The following is a 20,771-nucleotide window of genomic DNA, read 5'->3' on the forward strand; positions in this document are numbered from 1 at the left end:
CCAGTTCGTATTTGGAATGTGTCCAATATGGGGCCGTATTCATTTCCAAATTAAAGGCATTTTTACAATAACTGCAATATTATGATGATTCATAGCGTTCGATCTTCTTGAATGTACAGATTTTTGAATATTATCAAAAGTTGTGAGAACAACTGAGCAAATAACATTCTGCTCTTGAGTGTGATTGAGTTGTCATGCGATTCCTCTGAATAGAAGCAAGTTACTGATAAAGTTACCACATATAATGGTAAAAGGTAAAAGGAAGGAATTAATTGAAAGGTAACAAATAAAAGCATTAGACTCTTTTTTTTATCGTTTGCAAATATGAAAAAAAAAAAAAAAACATATTTCTTCACCATAAATTACTGTGTAGGTAGGGGGCAGAGCTTTACTACAGGGCGTTTCAATAACGTAGCCCTGGTTCTTACTAAAGCTGTGCGCACCTCTCCGTCTTTTCCGGGAAAAACGTCTTCAATAACCCCCATAGACCATTGAAGAGGAGGCAAATTTTCATTTTTGATTAGAACTAACATACCCTTTTTAGCCGGGAGAGAAGGGGTGTTCCACTTTTGACGTGATTGTAAATCGCTTAAATATTCAAAATGCCATCTCTTCCAGTAAGATTGTATTATTTTATCAATTAATTGTTTTCGCGTCGGTAAATCTATTTGCAATATATTTTTTGATGGAAGGATATTTAAGGGAGTTAAAGTGAGGAAATGAGCTGGCGTAAGAGGTTGGAGATCACTTGGATCGGAACTCATCCAACATAATGGTCGAGAATTGAGAAGCGCCTCAATTTGGATTAACACGGTATTTAATTCCTCGAAAGTAAGAATTTGTTCACCTATTACTCGATATAAATGCGCTTTTATAGATTTTATGTTGGACTCCCACAAACCCCCGAAGTGGGGTGCGGCTGGCGGATTGAAAGACCAATTGATATTATGCTTGTGAAGTTCGGAGTTTAATGATGCACTAAATGTTTTTGAGTTAATAAGCTGAAATATATCTTTCAGTTCTGATTTGGCACCAACGAAATTTGTTCCGCGATCTGAATACAGACAAGAAACTGGACCTCTTCGTGAAATAAAGCGCTTAAAACAATTTAAAAACGTCGAAGTTGTTAAATCGGAGGCAAGTTCAATATGTATTGCTTTTGTGGAAAAACAAATAAATAAACAAATATATGCTTTTGAACTTTTTACGCCCCTAAATATTCCCATGGTTACGCGAAAGGGACCAGCATAGTCAGTACCAGTGTGCTGAAAAGGTTTTGCCTCCATAACACGAGGAGAAGGTAAATCAGCCATAATAGGAGTAAAGGATTTAGGATTATTCCTAAAGCACTTATTGCATTTATGAATACGTTGGCGTACAATACTGCGAATGGATAAAATCCAGTATCTTTGACGAAGAATGGAAGTGAGTGAATGTGGACCAGCATGTAAATGTTTCTCATGATAATAATCAATTATTAAATTTATCACGTGATCCTTTTTGGGTAAAAGCAAGGGAAATTTATGATCAAAATTCAGGTTAGCATGTGTTAAACGTCCACCAACTCTTAAGAACCCATCATGTAAAAATAGTCGTAAAGTCCGATACCTTTTAGGAAACTTGTTCATTTTCAAACAATCAATTTCTTCGAAAAAATAGATCTGTTGGATAAGTTTGATTATAGTTAATTCGGCTTTGTTGAAATCTGAAAAATATATTTCACTTCTAGATGGAATAATTTTGCAGAAACGTAAAATAAATACAAATATTCTACATAGTCTGGCCCATGAAGATATAGTGGAAGTGAATTCGTATAGATCATTTTTACAGGAGTTTACCACTAAGCAAGATGAAACTTTTTCTTCTGGAACATTTTGCATGGAATCTAACGCAGAACGTATGGGCCAATGATTTCTTTGAGCGTAAAGCCACGAGGGACCTGTGTATCAATTACTATTATTAAGCAATGTATTTGGCAATGAACCACGAGAAACACAATCGGCAATATTTGCCTCGGAAGGAATATGATACCACTTGGCAGAAGGAAGTAAATCATGAACTTTCGTTACTCTATTTGCGACAAAAGTTTTCCATCTATGAGCTGGTCCTGTTAACCAATGAAGCACAATCATCGAGTCCGTAAAACCATATATTTCTTCGATACATAAAGAATGATGATTGGAAGATATGACAAAGGATAATAATTTTGCCAATTAGTGCGCCGCACACAACTCTAATCTTGCTAAAGTTTGAACTTTAATTGGAGTAATTTTTGATTTTGAAATAAGAAGGTAATATTTATTATCATGGCAAGGCTTGATATAAATCACAGCCCCATAAGCCTTTTCTGAACTATCCGCAAAACCGTAAAGAGAACAACGAATATAATTTTTGGTACCTACAAATCGAGGAATGGAAAGATTAATTAATTCTGGAAGTTGACTATAAATACTAAGCCATGTTGCAACTAATGAGGAAGGTAATGGCTCATCCCAATCCAATTTTAATAACCATAGTTCTTTCATGATCATTTTGAATTTGATGGTAACAGGCGTAATAAAACCTAAAGGATCCCAAATACGAGCAATGGTGGATAATATATGGCGTTTGGTCCAATTTTGATGGAGAAGGTTGATATTAAATTTAAAACAATCTTGAATTGGATCCCATCTCAATCCTAATACTTTAACGGACGTATCAAATTCAGAAATTGTTTGTGAAAAATTAATTTGTGTTTTATGGTGTGATTCAAATTGTTTATACATTAAACCAGTGATTCCCAAACTTATTTCACCTACCGCCCCCTTTCCAGCAAAAATGTTACTCAGCGCCCCCCTTACAAACTTTCCGAAGAAGAAGTTTGTTTTCATCAAAAAATCCGATTCGCTAATTTTATGCTTTCTCGACGTCTCAAGCCATTCTGAATCGAATGAGACCAACAATTGGAAAGCAGTATGTGTGTGTGTGTGTGTAGATTTTGTGCCGTAAATCGTCGTTTTCTCAAAACTGGCTGGACCGATTTCAAAAATTTAAAAGCCATTCGATGTATCTCGATGAGGACTAACGTTTCTCAGTTTTGTTCGACGATCGGCCGAGCCGTTTCTTTGTAAATCGCAGAAAAGTGAAAAAAAATCGCACACGTTTTAGCCCGCAATTTTGAATCGATTTTGAAAATTCAAAAACTGTTCGAAAGATATTGGTTGGGAATCGACCTGATTAGTTTTTGGTAATGATCGGCCGGGCCGTTTTCTTGTAATAAAGTGTTTTTAATAATATAAGTAGTAGTAATTAATAAGAAGTAGTAATTTTTTAGACAATTTTTATGTTTTTTTGATGGTAGATACCACAGTCTTATAGATTATACTAAAATATTACGGTCCTACGACAAGTTAAATTTTGAAATCTCGTCAAAGTTTGCAAAAATTGGTATCGTTTTTATGGCGTTTGTCAAAATTAGAACTTTCAACGATGTTTGCTTAAAACCGCATAAACCGATTTTAAAAATTTAGAAGCCAATCGATGTATTTCGATGTATTTCGATTATAATTTTAATGTGAGGGAAAAGGAATTACGGGGGGTGCGCTCGTACCTACGATAAATTTGTTCGCAAAAAGTAATAAAGGGAGTCGCGTTAAAATTCAAGCAATATTGGATTTAGACTCGGAAATTAATACAATATCAAAATCGCTATTCCAAAAATTGGGTGTTAAATCTCAATTCACGAGCCTTAAGCTCCACGGTGTTGATGGAATTTCAACGAAATCGAATAATTTTACAAATTTAGAAATATTCAATGAATATGGTACATTTGCAAAAAATATAAATGCCTTTGTGCTTACGAAAATATCGAGTCTACTACCCGCGCAGCAAATCCAAATTTCTGAACTAAATCTTCCCAATGGATTAAAACTTTTGGATTCACACTTAAATATTCCGCGCGAAGTAGATATGTTGATAGGTGTTTACGTTTTTTGAAATTTTAGGTAACGAAAGAATTATACTAGGTCCCGATCATGGGGGGCAAACATAGAACAAATGACCTTTTTATCGTATTAGTATTCCGCTCCTGCGATAGAGGGTTTTACTGTTCCCAAATTCAAAACTAACGTCGGTTATCGTCCAACGCGTACATCAAACTCACAGGACTAATGACGGTGCTACTCGATAACGAACGAATACTTCAGGAAAACAAAAGAATTAATAATAATTTTCAATATGGCGAAGTGTCACACGTACCACAATGTCAAAAAAGTGTTGAATTAAATACAGTTCGTAAAGATAAAAAATTCTAGCAGGGTACTAACAAAAGCCGCATGCGTTAAGAAACTGGGCTGAAAAGCTATAGAGGATTTGAGGCACGTTTGAAACAAAAAGAAAGTGATTTATGTACTAGAAATTTTAATCAAAATCCATTGCAGATTTTTTTGGAAGAATAAGGGTCGGAGATGTTCAATTTTCTGAATTTTTTATATTGTTTGTTGTTAATAACTGGTGCAATACTGTGAAACGATTTCTCTCAGGAAAATATATAAATGAAAATGAACAGGACTCCATGAAAAAGTTGCTCTCGAAAAGTACAAGAAAAGTCTCAAGGCCAATCTTGTCTATTTATTAATAATTGTATTTTATTTAAATTATGTAAATATGCTTTATTGATATATTTTATTATTTATATTTAATTATCGCTTAAATATCAATTTTATTGCATTTTTAAAAATGTTTTTAATATATATGAAAATATATTTTTTAACTTCCCGAAGGAGAAGTTTATGTTTTCATAAAAAAACCCGATTCGCTAATTTTATGTTTTCTCGACGTTTCAAGCCATTCTGAATCGAATGAGACCAAATTTGGAAAAAGTATGTGTGTGTGTGTGTGTGTGTGTGTGTGTATGTGAACAGATTTTTTGCCGTAAATCGACGTTTTCTCGAAAACGGCTGGACCGATTTCAAAAATTTAAAAGCCATTCGATGTATCTCGACGAGAACTATTGTTTGTCAGTTTTGTGCGACGATCGGCCAAGCCGTTTCTTCATAAATGGCAGAAAAGTGAAAAATTTTTCGTCTACGTTTTAGCCCGCAATTCTGAATCGATTTTGAAAATTCAAAAACCGTTCGAAAGATATTGGTTGGGAATCGTGCTGATTAGTTTTTGGTAGAGATCGGCCGGGCCGTTTTCTTGTAATAAAGTTTTAAAAAAAAAAATTTCGACGATTTTTAACTTCCCGTAGGGTAAGTTATAGTAATCGCAAAAAAATCGAAAATGAAAATTTTTATATATCTTTACGTTTCAGAGGTTTCTGAACATTTTGGCATACCTTAGAAAAAATGGATGTATGTGTGTGTGTGTGTGTGTGTGTGTGTGTGTGTGTGTATGTATGTATGTATGTGCGTGTGTGTATGTATGTGCGGATACAAATTTTCGTCGACGATTTCGGGAACACGGATAAACCGATTTGAATAATTCAAAAAACATTCGATTCGTATTAATAAGGAGACGTGCTGATTAGTTTTTGGCGAAGGCAGGTCTAGCCGTTCCAAAGATACGGGGCAAAAAGTGCCGAAAACGGTAACTCAGTTTTTAAGAGAACGGAGCGTCCGATTTGAATAATTCAAAAAACATTTCACTTGTATTGACAAGATGAATAATCGATAAAATTTTCATGAAGGCAGGTCTAACGGTTTCGGAGATCTGATGAAAAAAGTAAAAAAAAAATGCCATTTGGCGGTCAAAAATGATCATTAGACATATGCACATCAAATTATCAGATATTTTATAGAGATTTTAACAATAAGTATAAATTTGTTTTACATTCCTATGGGTTCCGTACCAATGTTTACGCGTTAGACGGCGACGCGGCGCTTTGATATTTCGTCTTTATGCAGTTAAAGCAGTACGATTGCTTTAAAAAAAAGTTTAGATCTTCCAAAATATGTCAAAATAAAATAAAACTTTGTTTTTTTTCAAAAAAAAAAAATAAAAAAAAAATATTTTTCTAAAAAAAATTTTTTTTTCAAAAAAAAGTAATTTTTTGTCCAATATATAGTTTCTCAAAAATCTTATTTTTTCGAAGTAAAATTTTTTCAAAAATCTTAATCGTTTTTAAAAAAAAAAATTTGGTACGGGAAGTTCCAGCAATTTGCCTTAAGGCACGATGCCTTAATTGCCTTAAGACAGAATTCCACTTACAGCTAGTTATGATTATTTTTTTGACGATAGATACCATAGTCTTCTAGATCATACTAAAATATTACGGCCCTACGACAACTGGTTCAGCTTTAAAAATTCGTCAAAGTTTGCAAAAATCAGTATGGTCTTTTTGGCATTTGTCAAAATTAGACTTTTGATCGACGTTTTCTCAAAAACGCCTGAACCGATTTTAGAAATTTAAAAGCCATTTGATGTATTTCGGTGAGGACTATCGTTTGTCAGTTTTGTGCAACGATCTGCCAAGCCGTTTCTTTGTAATTTGAAAAAAACTTTTCGTCCACATTTAAACTCATCCTACCGAACGATTTTAAAAAATCAAAAACTGTTTGAAAGATATTAGTTGGGAATGGTACTGATTAATTTTAGGTGAAAATCTACCGAGCCGTTTTCTTGTAATTAACTGTTGAAAAAAAGTGTTAAATTTTCGTCGACATTTAAGCTCATCCTACCGAACCGATTTTAAAATATCAAAAACTGTTCGAAAGATATTAGTTGGGAATGATACTGATTAATTTTTGGTGAAAATCTACCGAGCCGTTTTCTTGTAATTAACTGTTGAAAAAAAGTGTTAAATTTTCGTCGACATTAAAGCTCATCCTACCGAACCGATTTCAAAAAATCAAAAATTGTTCGAAAGATATTAGTTGGGAATGGTACTGATTAATTTTAGGTGAAAATCTACCGAGCCGTTTTCTTGTAATTAACTGTTGAAAAAAAAAATTCAGCCGATTTTCATGGAAATTTTTTTGGCGATATACATCATGGTCTTATAGAACTTACTGTAATATTACGGCCTAACGACAAGTAGTTTAATTTTAAAAATTCGTCAAAGTTTGCTAAAATTATTATCGTTTTTTTTAAAAGTAGGATTAATGAAGTATATTATTTACACATTTTTTTTTGATTAAGTCGATTATTTACACATTTCGGGAAGTTCATGTAACTTGCCTCAAGGCTAAATACCAAACCAACTAGTTATGAGTATGTTTTGTTATCATTTGATATATTAAAATTTCAGATTTATTGTAACGATATTATATATAAATTTATCTTAGAATTAAACTTAGGGATTTGGATTTATCTAGAATTGAACCTAGGGGTAAATTTTCATGCTACACTCGTCGCGCCTCTATAGCAGGAGCGGTAAATTAAAGTTGAAATAATCGAAAAGCGGCCCAGTTTGCCATCTATTTATACTTGTTTATCTATGGTCCCGATAAATCTATTTTACAAAACGCGGCATTCGAGTGGACAGTTACGGGTAGATATCAAAGAAATATAATTAATAGCATGACAAATATTGATCATATATCCGCTAATCTTTACAGAATCTCTTACAAAAAATCTCTTAAGGAATCTCTCACAAAATTTGGTAAAGTTACACGCTTTTGAAAAGTTATACAAAATATCGACACACAAAGAAACGTATGAACCCATAGATAAATAAACCATTCTTCTCATAGTTTTAAAACGGATGTATTTACTAATACACCTATGCAGATATGTTTGATTAACTTTAACTAAAATATTATCTTTATATAATTCAGTGTTAATTTTAATCATTTATTTATATATAATATTAATATTATAATATTTTTTAACTTCCCGAAGGAGAAGTTTATGTTTTTATCAAAAAATCCGATTCGCTAATTTTATGTTTTCTCGACGTTTCAAGCCATTCTGAATCGAATGAGATCAAATTTGAAAAAAGTATGTGTGTGTGTGTGTGAACAGATTTTTTGCCGTAAATCGACGTTTTCTCCAAAACGGCTGGACCGATTTCAAAAATTTAAAAGCCATTCGATGTATCTCGATGAGGACTATCGTTTGTCAGTTTTGTGCGACGATCTGCCAAGCCGTTTCTTTATAATTTGAAAAAAAGTGTTAAACTTTTCGTCCACATTTAAGCTCATCCTACCGAACCGATTTTAAAAAATCAAAAACTGTTCGAAAGATATTAGTTGGGAATGATACTGATTAGTTTTAGGTGAAAATCTACCGAGCCGTTTTCTTGTAATTAACTGTTGAAAAAAAAATTTAAGCCGATTTTTATGGATTTTTTTTTAGTGATATATACCATGGTCTTATAGAACTTACTGAAATATTACGGCCTTACGACAAATAGTTTGATTTTGAAAATTCATCAAAGTTTGACAAAATGAGTAGTTCTTTTGAGATTTGTTAAAATTGATATTAGACTATTTACTTGGTATAATGAAAGAGTACTTGGTCTTGAACATAATAAACCATTAAAGTCCTAAAAACTGGTTCAATTATATAAAATTTGCTTTTAGAAAATACTCCGTCTCAAAGTGTTCGTTCGTTTCAATTATGTGTAATAAATCCACTTGGAATACTTTTAATGACTCATAAATTAATTTATTTTTTATTGATTAAGTCGATTATTTAAACATATCGGGAAGTTCATGTAACTTGCCTCAAGGCTAAATACCAAACCAACTAGTTTAGTTTTGTGCTTTAAACGCCCCTTACAACTAAGCATCGCCCCCTAAATACACCTAAGCCCATCACCGCCCCCCAGAATGGCCGCAGCGCCCCCAAGGGGGCGCTGGCGCCCACTTTGGGAATCACTGCATTAAACGATCATTCGAAGCCCACTTCGCTAGTTCAAAACGCGCGGAACGGAACAAACTCGACAATTGAACGTAAAGTTGTTTTGCGATTTCGACGGTGTCTGCACTAGTGACCACGTCGTCGATATAAATATCATTTTGAATTATATCAGTGGCTAAGGGGTAATTTTTGCTCTCATCTTTAGCTAGTTGTTTAATAGTGCGTAACGCATGAAAAGGAGATGACGTAATACCAAACGTGACGGTGTTTAATTCATAAATGCCGAGGGGATCTCCCGGAGAAAATCTCCAAAGTATCCTTTGAAATCGTCTATCTTGCTCACGAATTAATATATTTCTGTACATCTGTTTAATATCGGCCGTTAACGCAATTTCGCCAAAACGAAAGTTAAGAAGAATTGTGATAATGTTAGACTGTAGCTTTGGCCCGGAAAATAGGTTGGCATTCAGGGAAGGAAATTCAGCATTCTTTGCTGATGCATCAAATACAATTCGTAACGGTGTGGATGAGCTGTCTTTAATCACGGCAAAATGTGGAATATAATACCCTTCATTGGCTGCGGAATCATTTACATGGCCTAAAAATGACATGTGTTTTTGTTGTAAATAATCTTGAATTACTTCTGAATATTGTTTATGGAATTCAAAAGATTTCCGAAATTTTTGTTCTAAAATACAATAACGCTTATGCGCGAGTTCATATGATTTCTGAAAATTTACATTAACGTTGTCACGAAATCGTAATGCGACCACGTAACGTCCATCGAAATTCCGTACTGTGGTGGACGTATAGAACTGTTCGCAATAATCGTTTTCCGACACAATCATGTCAGGTACATCTTCTAACTCAAAAAATGTTTTCATTTGTTTAGATAAGGAATCATGTTCAATCGTGCATAGATTTGTCGAACTTGAATCAGGCGATGCAACGTTTGGAAGAGATCCCATTATTACATAACCCAATTTTGTATCCAATGCGATAGGTGAATCGACGGTTTTTATGTGATTTGACATAATAATAGCATTAAATACATCACAATCCAATATTCCATTAACAGTTTGAGGAATGAAAAATTTATTATTTGCCAGTTGTAAAGATAAAAATTTATTAATGGAATCGAATGGAATTTTAATGGTCGGTTGTGGTTTGACAATTTCATGTATTACATAGGCACATACAGACATTTGAAAGGAACAATCATTCGACATAATAATAAAATTTGCCATGCCCGTAATTTTTTGCGAAGTGTTACCTATAGAAATGACTTGAGCCTCGATCGGTGTTATCTCTAGTTGAGCGGATTTACAGAATGACTCAGTCACATAGTTGCGATCGCTTGCGGTATCAATAATGACACGTAACGGACTAGTTTTAATACCTGTTGCCAAAACATAAACAGTTGCGGTCGGCATAAGATTTATATGATGTGATAAATCTAATTCATTTACAACGCATAAAGTATTACTTGGATTGGTATCGGAAATTTTTTGCTTCGAATTTTTGGAATGAATATCTGTTGGAACTTGTTTTGTATTGTCAACATAATTATTTGAATGTAGCAAAGTATGATGTTTGGTATTACAATACAGGCATGTTTTCTTAGAATGACACGGACTGTTACGTTTATGACCCAGGCAATTCGAACAAAGATTCAATCTCCTAATTGCTGACCATCTGTCATTGATATTTAATTCTAGAAATTGCGAGCATTTAAAAATATTATGACTTTCGTTGCATAAGTAACATTGAAGCGATTTGACATTGCTGGTTATCAACGAATGAGAAATGTGGGTTTTCAAAACCTTCTCGCGCAGATCATAAATATAACTTTGACCTTTTTGCATTTTATTTATGAATTGTAATAATTCTTTATAAGAAGGATATTCGCCCTGAAAATAATTTTCAAATTTTTCCTGTAAATTGGTATCTAATTTGGATAGAGCGATCGATGTTAGTAAAAAATCATACAGGTCTGGAATATTTAATTGATTTAATGCTTGTACTGCAGTGTCAAATTTCTCGATAAAGTTATGCAACTGTGATGAGTTTACAGTTTTAAAAGACATTAACTGTTTGAAATAGTGAATGCCCAGATAACGTTTATTTTCGTATTTGTTTATCAATGCTTCCCATAAAATTAAATAATTATTGGCGGTAGGTAAGATAGTATTGAAAATTTTCATTACTGGGCCTTCTAAGGCGCCCATTAAATAATGAAATTTGGATATAATGTCAATCTCGGGATTCTCATGTATAAGGGTTTTGAATGTTTCGAAAAATAGCGGCCATTTTTTGAAATCACCCGCAAATTTGGGTATTTCAATTGTTGGTAGACGGGATTTGGAAATACATTTTGTTACGGATGGGGGTTAGTTAGACCCTTTCGGAATAGCTAATTGAATTTGACTCAATAACTATTCCGAGGATTTGATATAATTGAATATATTAAGGAAAATTCACTCGGTGTGTTCTGATGTTCGGCGGCCCAGTCGGAGAATGTCTTCAAGTCTGGAATTCTCAGATCGCTATAAGGAATGGATACTGAGGTAGGCTTGACTATAGAAGCACAATAAGAAACACTGGATGAGATTAATAACGTATTTATTAACACAAACTACATCGAACACTCGGAAAATTTAACAGAACTCATACGGAACACAAATGAAAATGGCCTACGTGACAAGCGAGAGCGAGCACTCTTGTTCACCCGTCAGATCAGCTATTACATCCAAAACTTTGCGGATTGCCAGAGAAAAGGTGTTGTCTGATTATTATCAATATCAACTGGCGACATCTAAGAAGATTCTGGCGCGAACATATTCCCCAGTCTAAAAGGGATACCTTTTATAACCTTGCATTCTTTTGATATTGGCCACTCCAACCATTCTATCGGCATCTAGAAATACTTCTACTCTCCTGAACACCCAATGGAGTAGGCAAATCCGACAAAGTCAATAAAGTTAAGGATCCTGGATCGCCACTCAGCGAAGATATAAGTCTGGAGCTCCATCAGTAATGCGTGAAAATACTAATTCATTGAAATGTCTTTTAAACACTTCGAAAAGTGATAAAGACATAAGGAATGAAAGTTTTTTTTTCCAATCCTTCCAGAGAACCGAGTGGATATAGAGTCGTTCCAAAAATCCGACACAAATAACCAATTCTTATATCTAACATATAGTTTAGGAAGTAGATCTTGGGAAACACCAATGGCTGCTTTTTGATCAGTAGGAATATGGAACCATTGTGCATTATGAAAGAGGTCGTGAATTTTTGATTTTATGTTGGCTACAAACGTTTTCCGACAAGTGATTAGTTCTACCAACCATTGGCGGACTATCATTGAATCTGAAATTACAGCTTCGCATGCTTGTTCGGAGCTATTCGTGAATCCAAGTACTAAAAATTTTCTGTGTTCCGAAGTTCCGGGATAATGTGGTACGTTATAGTTACTTAACTTGGATTCGGAATATATGGCTAACCAAGAAGTCATAATAAATGATGGTAGCGCTTCATCCCAATCTATCTTTAATTTCGAAATTTTCTTCATTAAGATTTTTATCTTAACAACAATAGAAGTAACAAATCTTGAAGAATTCCAAAGACGGGCAATTGCTGAAAGGAGATGACGTTTGGTCCACTTTGTCCACATGTGATTTATACCAAAAGGATAATTATTCGATAAAGGATTCCATTTTAATCTTAAATTCTTTGATAAATTTTCGGTTATGAAATCGCTAAGGGCATGTTTATATAGAATATCAGGACTTGAATTAAGCTCACGTATACTAGGATGCTTAGATTCCTTTTCCTTTAGTTCACAACTTCCACAAGAAACTGCAGTTTGCAAATCTCGGAAAATGGTTTTTGTATTTACCAAAGACTCAATACTTGTGACCATATCATTGTCGGAAGAACGTGAAGATTGTGGGATGTCTTCTAGTTGTGCCATCTTATCTTTTTCTTCATACAGATCTGCGTTTGAAGCAATGCATAAATCAATCAAAGTGCTGGAAACTTGAGATAAATCGTTTTCTAAAATTGTTTCAGCATGCTTTATTTTTGCATAAAGCATTTCTAACGCTCTCGCGAGGGTATATTCTGGAATATAGCTAGGGTTTTCTGACTGTCTCAATATATTAATTTCGTCGGAAAGGTGCATGCATTGCTTACGCGCATTCTCAAGAAGGCATAATTTTTTACGAAATTGGATCTTACTTGAAGAAGAGCTAATCTGTTGAGAAATGTCGTAAGTTTCTTGGATGCTTGAAAAATACATTTCCCTCTTAGCTATTAGTCGATCGATCTCTGCACCTACGTCAAGTTCAGGTGCCATCTTGGATTAATATTCCCTTAATATACTCAATAAATCCTAATCAAAATTAGGATCCCGGCGTCGAAGGACCAATGTTACGGATGGGGGTTGGTTAGACCCCTTCGGAATAGCTAATTAAATTTGACCCAATAACTATTCCGAGGATTTGATATTATTGAATATATTAAGGAAAATTCACTCGTTGTGTTCTGCTGTTCGGCGGCCCAGTCGGAGATTGGCTTCAAGTCTGGAATTCTCAGATCGCTATAAGGAATGGATACTGAGGTAGGATTGACTATAGAAGCACAATAAGAAACACTGGATGAGATTAATAACGTATTTATTAACACAAACTACATCGAACACTCGGAAAATTTAACAGAACTCATACGGAACACAACATGAAAAATGGCCTACGTGACAAGCGAGAGCGAGCACTCTTGTTCACCCGTCAGATCAGCAACTTGTAGAAACTCTCAATCTTAATTGAGATCCGGCTCGGAAGGCCAAAATGTGGTGTGGCCTTGATTCGATCAGTAGACCACACGGATGGCTGGTATTCGTGGACTGTATAGGGAAACTAAAAACGTTCTTCTTCTATGATAATAACAAACTAAAAAATGACCTCACTTTGGTCAATAAAAGGAAACTCAACAAAACTTCTAAACTCGACTGACTCGAAAGGAAACTCGAAACTGAACCAAAGAAAGAAAGCAAGCTGTAAGCGTACTGATAACGCACTGGAATCGAATTGAATACGGAACTAGATAGAACCCGAACTGAAAATGCACTGGAAGCGAAGTGAACTAGGAATCGACTCGAATAGACTAACCACATGTCGGAAGTCATAGGGCAAAGTTTTGGAAGGAAAGAGACAGGTAGTCTGGATTAGAAAGGAACAAATCGGTTGACATATTGTAACCCCGAGATGGCGACTATATTATTATTATCGACGCATGTAATAGTCAGTGGCGTCACCATATATATATATATATATATATATATATATATATATATATATATATATATATAGTTTTGTTAATTGTAAGGTTACAAATTTAAAATGTTATTTAACAAAAATAAAATTACTTACTCCCGAAAATTCTTTCAAATGCTTTCCGAACTCCTGCACAAAGCACTCATTGGTAATTGGATAGTGTCGATCGTCTACAATCATCTGAACTTACAATTAATTTTGATAATATATTCCTTGAGTTTTTAAAGTTATTAAATACCTTGTTCACCTCCTTGGCAAAAACGCTCCTGATACATTTAATTTTTTTTGCCACTGTGGCTATAGTCGCAACTGAATTGATTTCTTTGAATATCGGCAGCATTGTATTTAATGCATTATTGCGCATTTGTTAATTGTGATACGCCTTGTCACTTATTGACCACAAACAAGAATGGGCTTTATACATTTCGATAAATTTCACTGTGAAATTTTCTGACTCCATATCTGCAAATCCATAAAAATTAACAATAATTGTTCAGGATGTGCTAATTATAACTGAATATACTACTAAAAACTAATATGTACCTATATTTTCTTCGGCAGATTTCTAATTTTGCACTAATGGAACTTAATCCCACGATTATAATAGTAATACTAAAATAATTTTAAGCAATGTTTTCTATATATTCCAGTAAACACGCGATGTTGTTGACAACATTTGAAAAAAATTCCGTCGAGATATCCGCGATCATGTTGTTTAGATGTTTTATCTAAATCTCAATGCACATCGCATTTGTGAACACAAAACAAATATTGTTTTAACATTTTATCTAAATCTCAATGCACATTACATTTGTGAGCACAAAACAAATATTGTTTTAACATTTTATCTAAATCTCAATGCACATCACATTTGTGAGCACAAAACAAATGTTGTTTCAACATTTTAACTAAATTTCAATGGATGCACATTATACATTGTTTTATAAAACAACAAAACAGGCGTTGAACTTATAAGTTGAACACCTAACTATATAGGTAATATAGATACATGCTAAAGTGAACAATAAAGCTGTAGAATCTTTGAAGTTAATAAGGTGAAATGTTAAGTGAACAATGAAACTGCAGAAGTTGTGGACAATAACATAGTGAACAATGAAATCGTTTATTACAATAGATTATTATACATTTATTTCTATATGATGATACAATATTTATATACAGCACTTAAATTTCAATAATTGAATATCAATATAATTAATTCAATAAATCAAAAACAGGAATGCTTTCAATCTTGGAGAATCTACTAAAGATTTATTGTTGAAATGTAGTTGAAATGCTTTCTATCTCTCGATACTTGTTTCTTGAATGTCATCAATTCATCTGAAAAATTAAATGCATTATCAAAAGCGAATAAACTAAGAAAGCAAATGTGTAAATAGTGCAATGTCAATTATTTGAATGAATTATCGGTATTGGCACCAAATATCTTTCAATAACATATGGCACTTCTTTTTAATTTGATGTGCAGATATTACAACTTCATTACCATTGTTATTTAAATCATATAAATATATATGAAACATCCTGGAATCGCATGGTCTCATGAATAATGGCTCACAGTCCTTAATTAACAAACAAACAATTCGATTTAAGTCATGAATGTGTCGAATCAATAATAGAGAATTATTCTGTGCTCATGCACAGATTGTTTGGAGCGCTATTAGAATTAATAAAATTTTTATATTTTATTTATACCTGCCCATTTCTTCCATACTGTATACTTACATACTTGGATAGCTCTGTTCATTAGCAAACCTTGCTTCAAGCTTCTCCTCTTCAGCCAGTCTATTGACAAGCTGGTGGAGAGGTTTTGGCGAGTCCTGCAGCTTAACTTGTACCTTCTTGAAGTAGCTTTCAAAAGGAAAGCAGCTGAACCCGTCTAAACTGCAATTGAAATTCATCACATCAGCAGGAAGATGTATCAAATTATGTGTATTGTAAGTCACCCGTCGTTTTTCTCAATACATAATTGTGAGTCGCACAAAATCCTAATCCCCAAACTAAATTGAACGAAATTGATGTATTTATCCTTTTCCAGAACAGGTTGTAAAACTATAGGTCCTAAATATAGGAGAAACAACCTGAACTCGATGGCCTTCCAATAGTTGACATGTTTAAGAGGTATTGGTAACCTGGAAAACTCGGGAGTTACATATTTTTTATAATTTACCAAAAATTTACTTACCCTTTCAGTGGCTTTGTCATCTAATTTTACATATCTCGAACCTTTCACTCACACACTTAACAATCTTTTGGTGACACCTAAACACACAAGATGCATATAGTCTAATGCCATCCGAGACACCATGCCAATATTAAGTTGCTCTAAAATAGAATCCCCTGTATGATGTCCTGGGTGCAATCTCAATCGAAACGATTCATCAGTTCTCAATTGTGAATGTGTTCTATCTAAAACAACGTGTGTTTCAAACTCTCCTCTCTGAACACATTTGGTGCAGCTGTTATAACCAGCATGCCCAGTCGTTTTAGTTATGAATGCACGAGCTTCATAACACCTTTTATTTTGGAAAATTATTCCGTTTTCTTTTAACACTTTCATCTCTTCAACAAAAGGCTGTAGAAAAGTGTTGGCGTCCTCAGGTTTGCCTCTACCATGATGTACACCAACCAGAAAAGGTTCAACCTTCTCCGGTACATCACACATTATATATAGTGCAGTAAACGGAGCGTTTTAGGTCTGAATTTTTTTACTGTGCTCGGAATTGAATGAAATTTTGGAATTAGGTTCATCTTACCCTCAAGTTCAAAAGTGAAAACAATTCGGGTTGCGCCATCACCCCCTGAGGGGATAACACCCCCTCTCAATTGTGTAATTACATTTTTTCAAAATAACGTCGGAAATCGATAGAAGAACTAATTATAAGAAAAAAATGTCTTCTATAGTTTTTAAAAAAATCTAATACTTTTCAAGTTACTGGCCACTAAAGATTTATATATTTTTGGCGTTTTTCTTCGTTTTTTTGCAAATATCTCCTAAAATATACTGTTTAACGGAAATCATGTAATGAATAAAATAATGTCAATAAAATTCTTAATAAATCGGTGTTACATAAAGTGTTCTAGGAGAAATATTAAGCAAGATTTGAAAGAGCAAAGTCGTTTTTTATTTCGTTCAAGATTTAATTGTTGTATTTAAAGCCATCTAGTGTCGAGGTTTTACATTTTATGCATTTCGGTGAAATTGGGTTTTATAGTGCTCAACATGAGCTTTAAAATGAGTGCTATTTCAAGTTTTTTGAGTGTAAAATGAGTGAGCTATAATGCAAATAAGAAGCATAGATGAAGTTTTTTTCTTTTAAAACATATGGTTTAATGAGCGCCATTTCCACCAGAATTGAAGTAATTCACATTCCATCTAGAATTCACTTCATTATAGACATCTTGATAGATTCTAGCAGATTCACTACTTTAGTACAAACTATTTTCAGAAAACTCACGTCATTTTTGTTGCATAGAACGTTAAACGAGCGCCAAGTAATGTTACATTTGCGATTTTTGTCGCGACATTTGCGATTTTAGTAACACGTTAAACTATAATGTTACACTATACATATCAATAAAAATCATGAATATTTGTAAACAAAATATTATAATTTCTCACGTTTTACCTTAAAAAATAAAATAGTTACAAACAGCTAAACTTACTTACAATTTCCCTATTCCAGTGTTAAAAAGAGACTTCTTAAAAAATTCAAGTTTTTTTGTTGTTATGCCCGATTATTCAACACTATATATAACTATATATAACTGTTATTCAACATTTATATATATATATATATATATATATATATATAATATAGTGGCACAAGTGTAATTGTTTGTTTTTAATCCGAGAATATATGAAATGAATGAAATTTGCTGATTTGTCTAAGAGAAGTATACAACAAATTGTAAAGCAAAAGGTTGATGATTTTCAAAAGTTTGTGAATGGAATCGCAAGGACAATACTGCTTTTTCTTCAACTAGTGGTACAAGGGGTACTAGTTTAGTTTGTCAATTGAAAATCGGGTCTCGTAATGCATTATTCTTAAAAAGCTTTTTTGGAATTATTCTTAGTGACCTAGTAGTTAGGCACCTGCATATGAATTATTATGGGTTTATGAAATAAAATAAAATAAGAAAATGTACGAAAAACATGACTTGAAAAGTTGTAACTATCTAGTAAATTATATTTAATTTAAATAATATACAATATTATTTTTCTTATATAATAGTTTTTCCTTGGTAGAGTTTTGCATGGCAATCCATCACATAAAAGTATAAGTCGTGTTCCAGAAATTCGAGAAAATGGTGAGCGATTGGCTTTTTTTGTTAATTTATAAATATACTTACTTGTGCCACTATTTGAGCTTACACTTACGAATACTCTCGGATATTAAATAGTTCTGTTGTATGTGCTACTATTTGAACATAAATAATTTTAACATGAGATTCTTGTTGAACAAAAATTAATCTTAAAGATCTGCGCATCATTTCAAGAACAAAAAACTATTCAAATTAAGTATTGTATTGTTGATGTAAAGTGCCGGTAGTTTTCTTAAATTATTTTTTTTATATTAAATATGTGTCGTCTTTGAATATATAAATATTGTTCACATGTATAGGGTTTGGATAGAAATTTTAATTGCTGAATGCTAAGAAAGCAAATTGATAGATATTAAATAACAGGAGAAAAATAAGAATATGGTGATAGTAGTGTTATAAATGAAATAATATGATAATAATGAAAAATTACGTTGATGAAACAAAATGTAATGGACTATTGAATTAAAGTAAAAACAGTGTTATTAATTATATTAAAGCAGTTAAGAAAAGAATTTATAGATATAATTATCTTAATTTATTAACAATAGATCGTGAAAGTGGGTTAATACTAATAACGACTGATGATATCATGATATCAAATTGCTATTTTATAGCCTCCACATGAAGAAGAAATAAGTATTATTGGAAGTGAAACAATTTAAATGTTTAGTCATATTAGTTCAATCCGAAACAAAGTCTTAATGTGATATAAAGCAAATGATGCATAGTTTTTCTTCTACATAAAATAACATGAATCTAAAACATATCATGAAAAAAGTCAAACTTGGCCCAGACAAATATGTACATAATATGAGAAGTTCGTGATAACATACGATATTTGTACAATTTTCAACAATTTATGTATATAATAATTATGATTCTAATATCAAATGAGATGGGATCAGAACATTAATCTTGGAATTTTTAAAATTTTGGACTATTCGTTTAGAATACCCAGATTCAGATGCGATAATGCCTAGAGGAAATGGATTTTTAATGACCATTGTGATACTACCAATACTAATAATTAGATTGATACGTCAGACTGACTGTCTTGAAACATCTGTTTTGTAGGAAATTTTGCGAAACTTTCAATCGAATCAAAGACCTTCAAATTTATCTTACTGATTGTGAAAATAGTTTTTGACCAAATAGAAAGAGCATGGGCATTAGAGATTATCGATTTTCATATAATTACACAACGTGTTAAATAAAATGGTAGTCTTAGTTTAGTCAAAGACTTTCAAATCGGTGACAATAACAATCAAAGACAAACGAAGATATTTTAATACTTGCAGAAATAACACAGTCGTGAATATTGATTGGCTAAGTTATGATGACAAAATCTTGGAACCTTCATCTGACATACCTGATCTCTGGGACAAGTTATTTCCGATCTTCGACAAATTATTTATTGGTTTAACATATATCACTAAATTTGTGAAGTCATATGATGGAAATGGAGACATGAGATGCAGCATGGATATTATAAAAATAAAAAGTGAGCTGAATAAAATCGATCTCGTACTCATTTCACGATATTTAAAACCGATATTAACAATTTGTATTCACAATTGCAAATGTTGAGAAAATTTTGGAGGATAATTAATTACTATTTACCCAAGCAATAAAATACATTTAACTAATTTTTAATATTCAACAGGCAACACATCATGAAATGCGTAAAATGTAATAGTATTTTCTTTGTTTTTGACCAATATTTTTAATTGGAAAACAGGCACTCAAACACATATCAACACTACATACAAATTAATATTAGATATATTTGAATGTGAAATTATATAAATCAATTTAATAATATAATTACAATCATTATACATAATAATATAAGAGCACATATTATATCTTTGGTATACGAGGTGTGTTCAAAAAGTACCCGGAATTACTAATAATTAAATTTCGCGGGTCTGGAGTGTCTGATTGTCAAAATTTTTTTTTATTGTGTTGGTATACATGCCCCTAAAGTATGATGAAATTTTCAGCTATATTCACTGTTTACTTTGTCTGTGGTAGTCGCTAAGGTTCGACGTGTTTTTCTGAGCTCGGCGATTTTTACAATGGAAGAATTGAAAAGTCAAAGAATTTGTATTAAATTTTGCGTAAAAAATGAAATAAAGTGTTGCAAAGTTGCAAAGTCGTATATAGGTAAAACAAAGTATTTTGTCTTATAATTATACATTCACATGTTTCTACTTACCACCATATTTTTCATATACACATATTTTGCGCGGCATAAGATTTATTTTTGAGCATACAAGATGCTGCTCATACATTTTGCAGTAGGTG

At 32.8% G+C, this 20,771-nt stretch overlaps 1 protein-coding gene across 1 annotated transcript; it reads right to left on the minus strand.

The window, feature by feature from the left end:
* Positions 1-362: 362 nt before the first annotated feature.
* LOC113391013 lies at positions 363-1,628 on the minus strand. Its single transcript, XM_026627000.1, has one exon. It carries the CDS (start codon positions 1,626-1,628, stop codon positions 363-365), a length of 1,266 nt encoding a protein of 421 aa, XP_026482785.1.
* Positions 1,629-20,771: the final 19,143 nt, after the last annotated feature.

The sequence above is a fragment of the Ctenocephalides felis genome, unplaced genomic scaffold, assembly GCF_003426905.1.
Source record: "Ctenocephalides felis isolate EL2017-DRISC unplaced genomic scaffold, ASM342690v1 CF-g0.4_SCAFFOLD_03726, whole genome shotgun sequence".
NCBI lineage: Eukaryota > Metazoa > Arthropoda > Insecta > Siphonaptera > Pulicidae > Ctenocephalides > Ctenocephalides felis.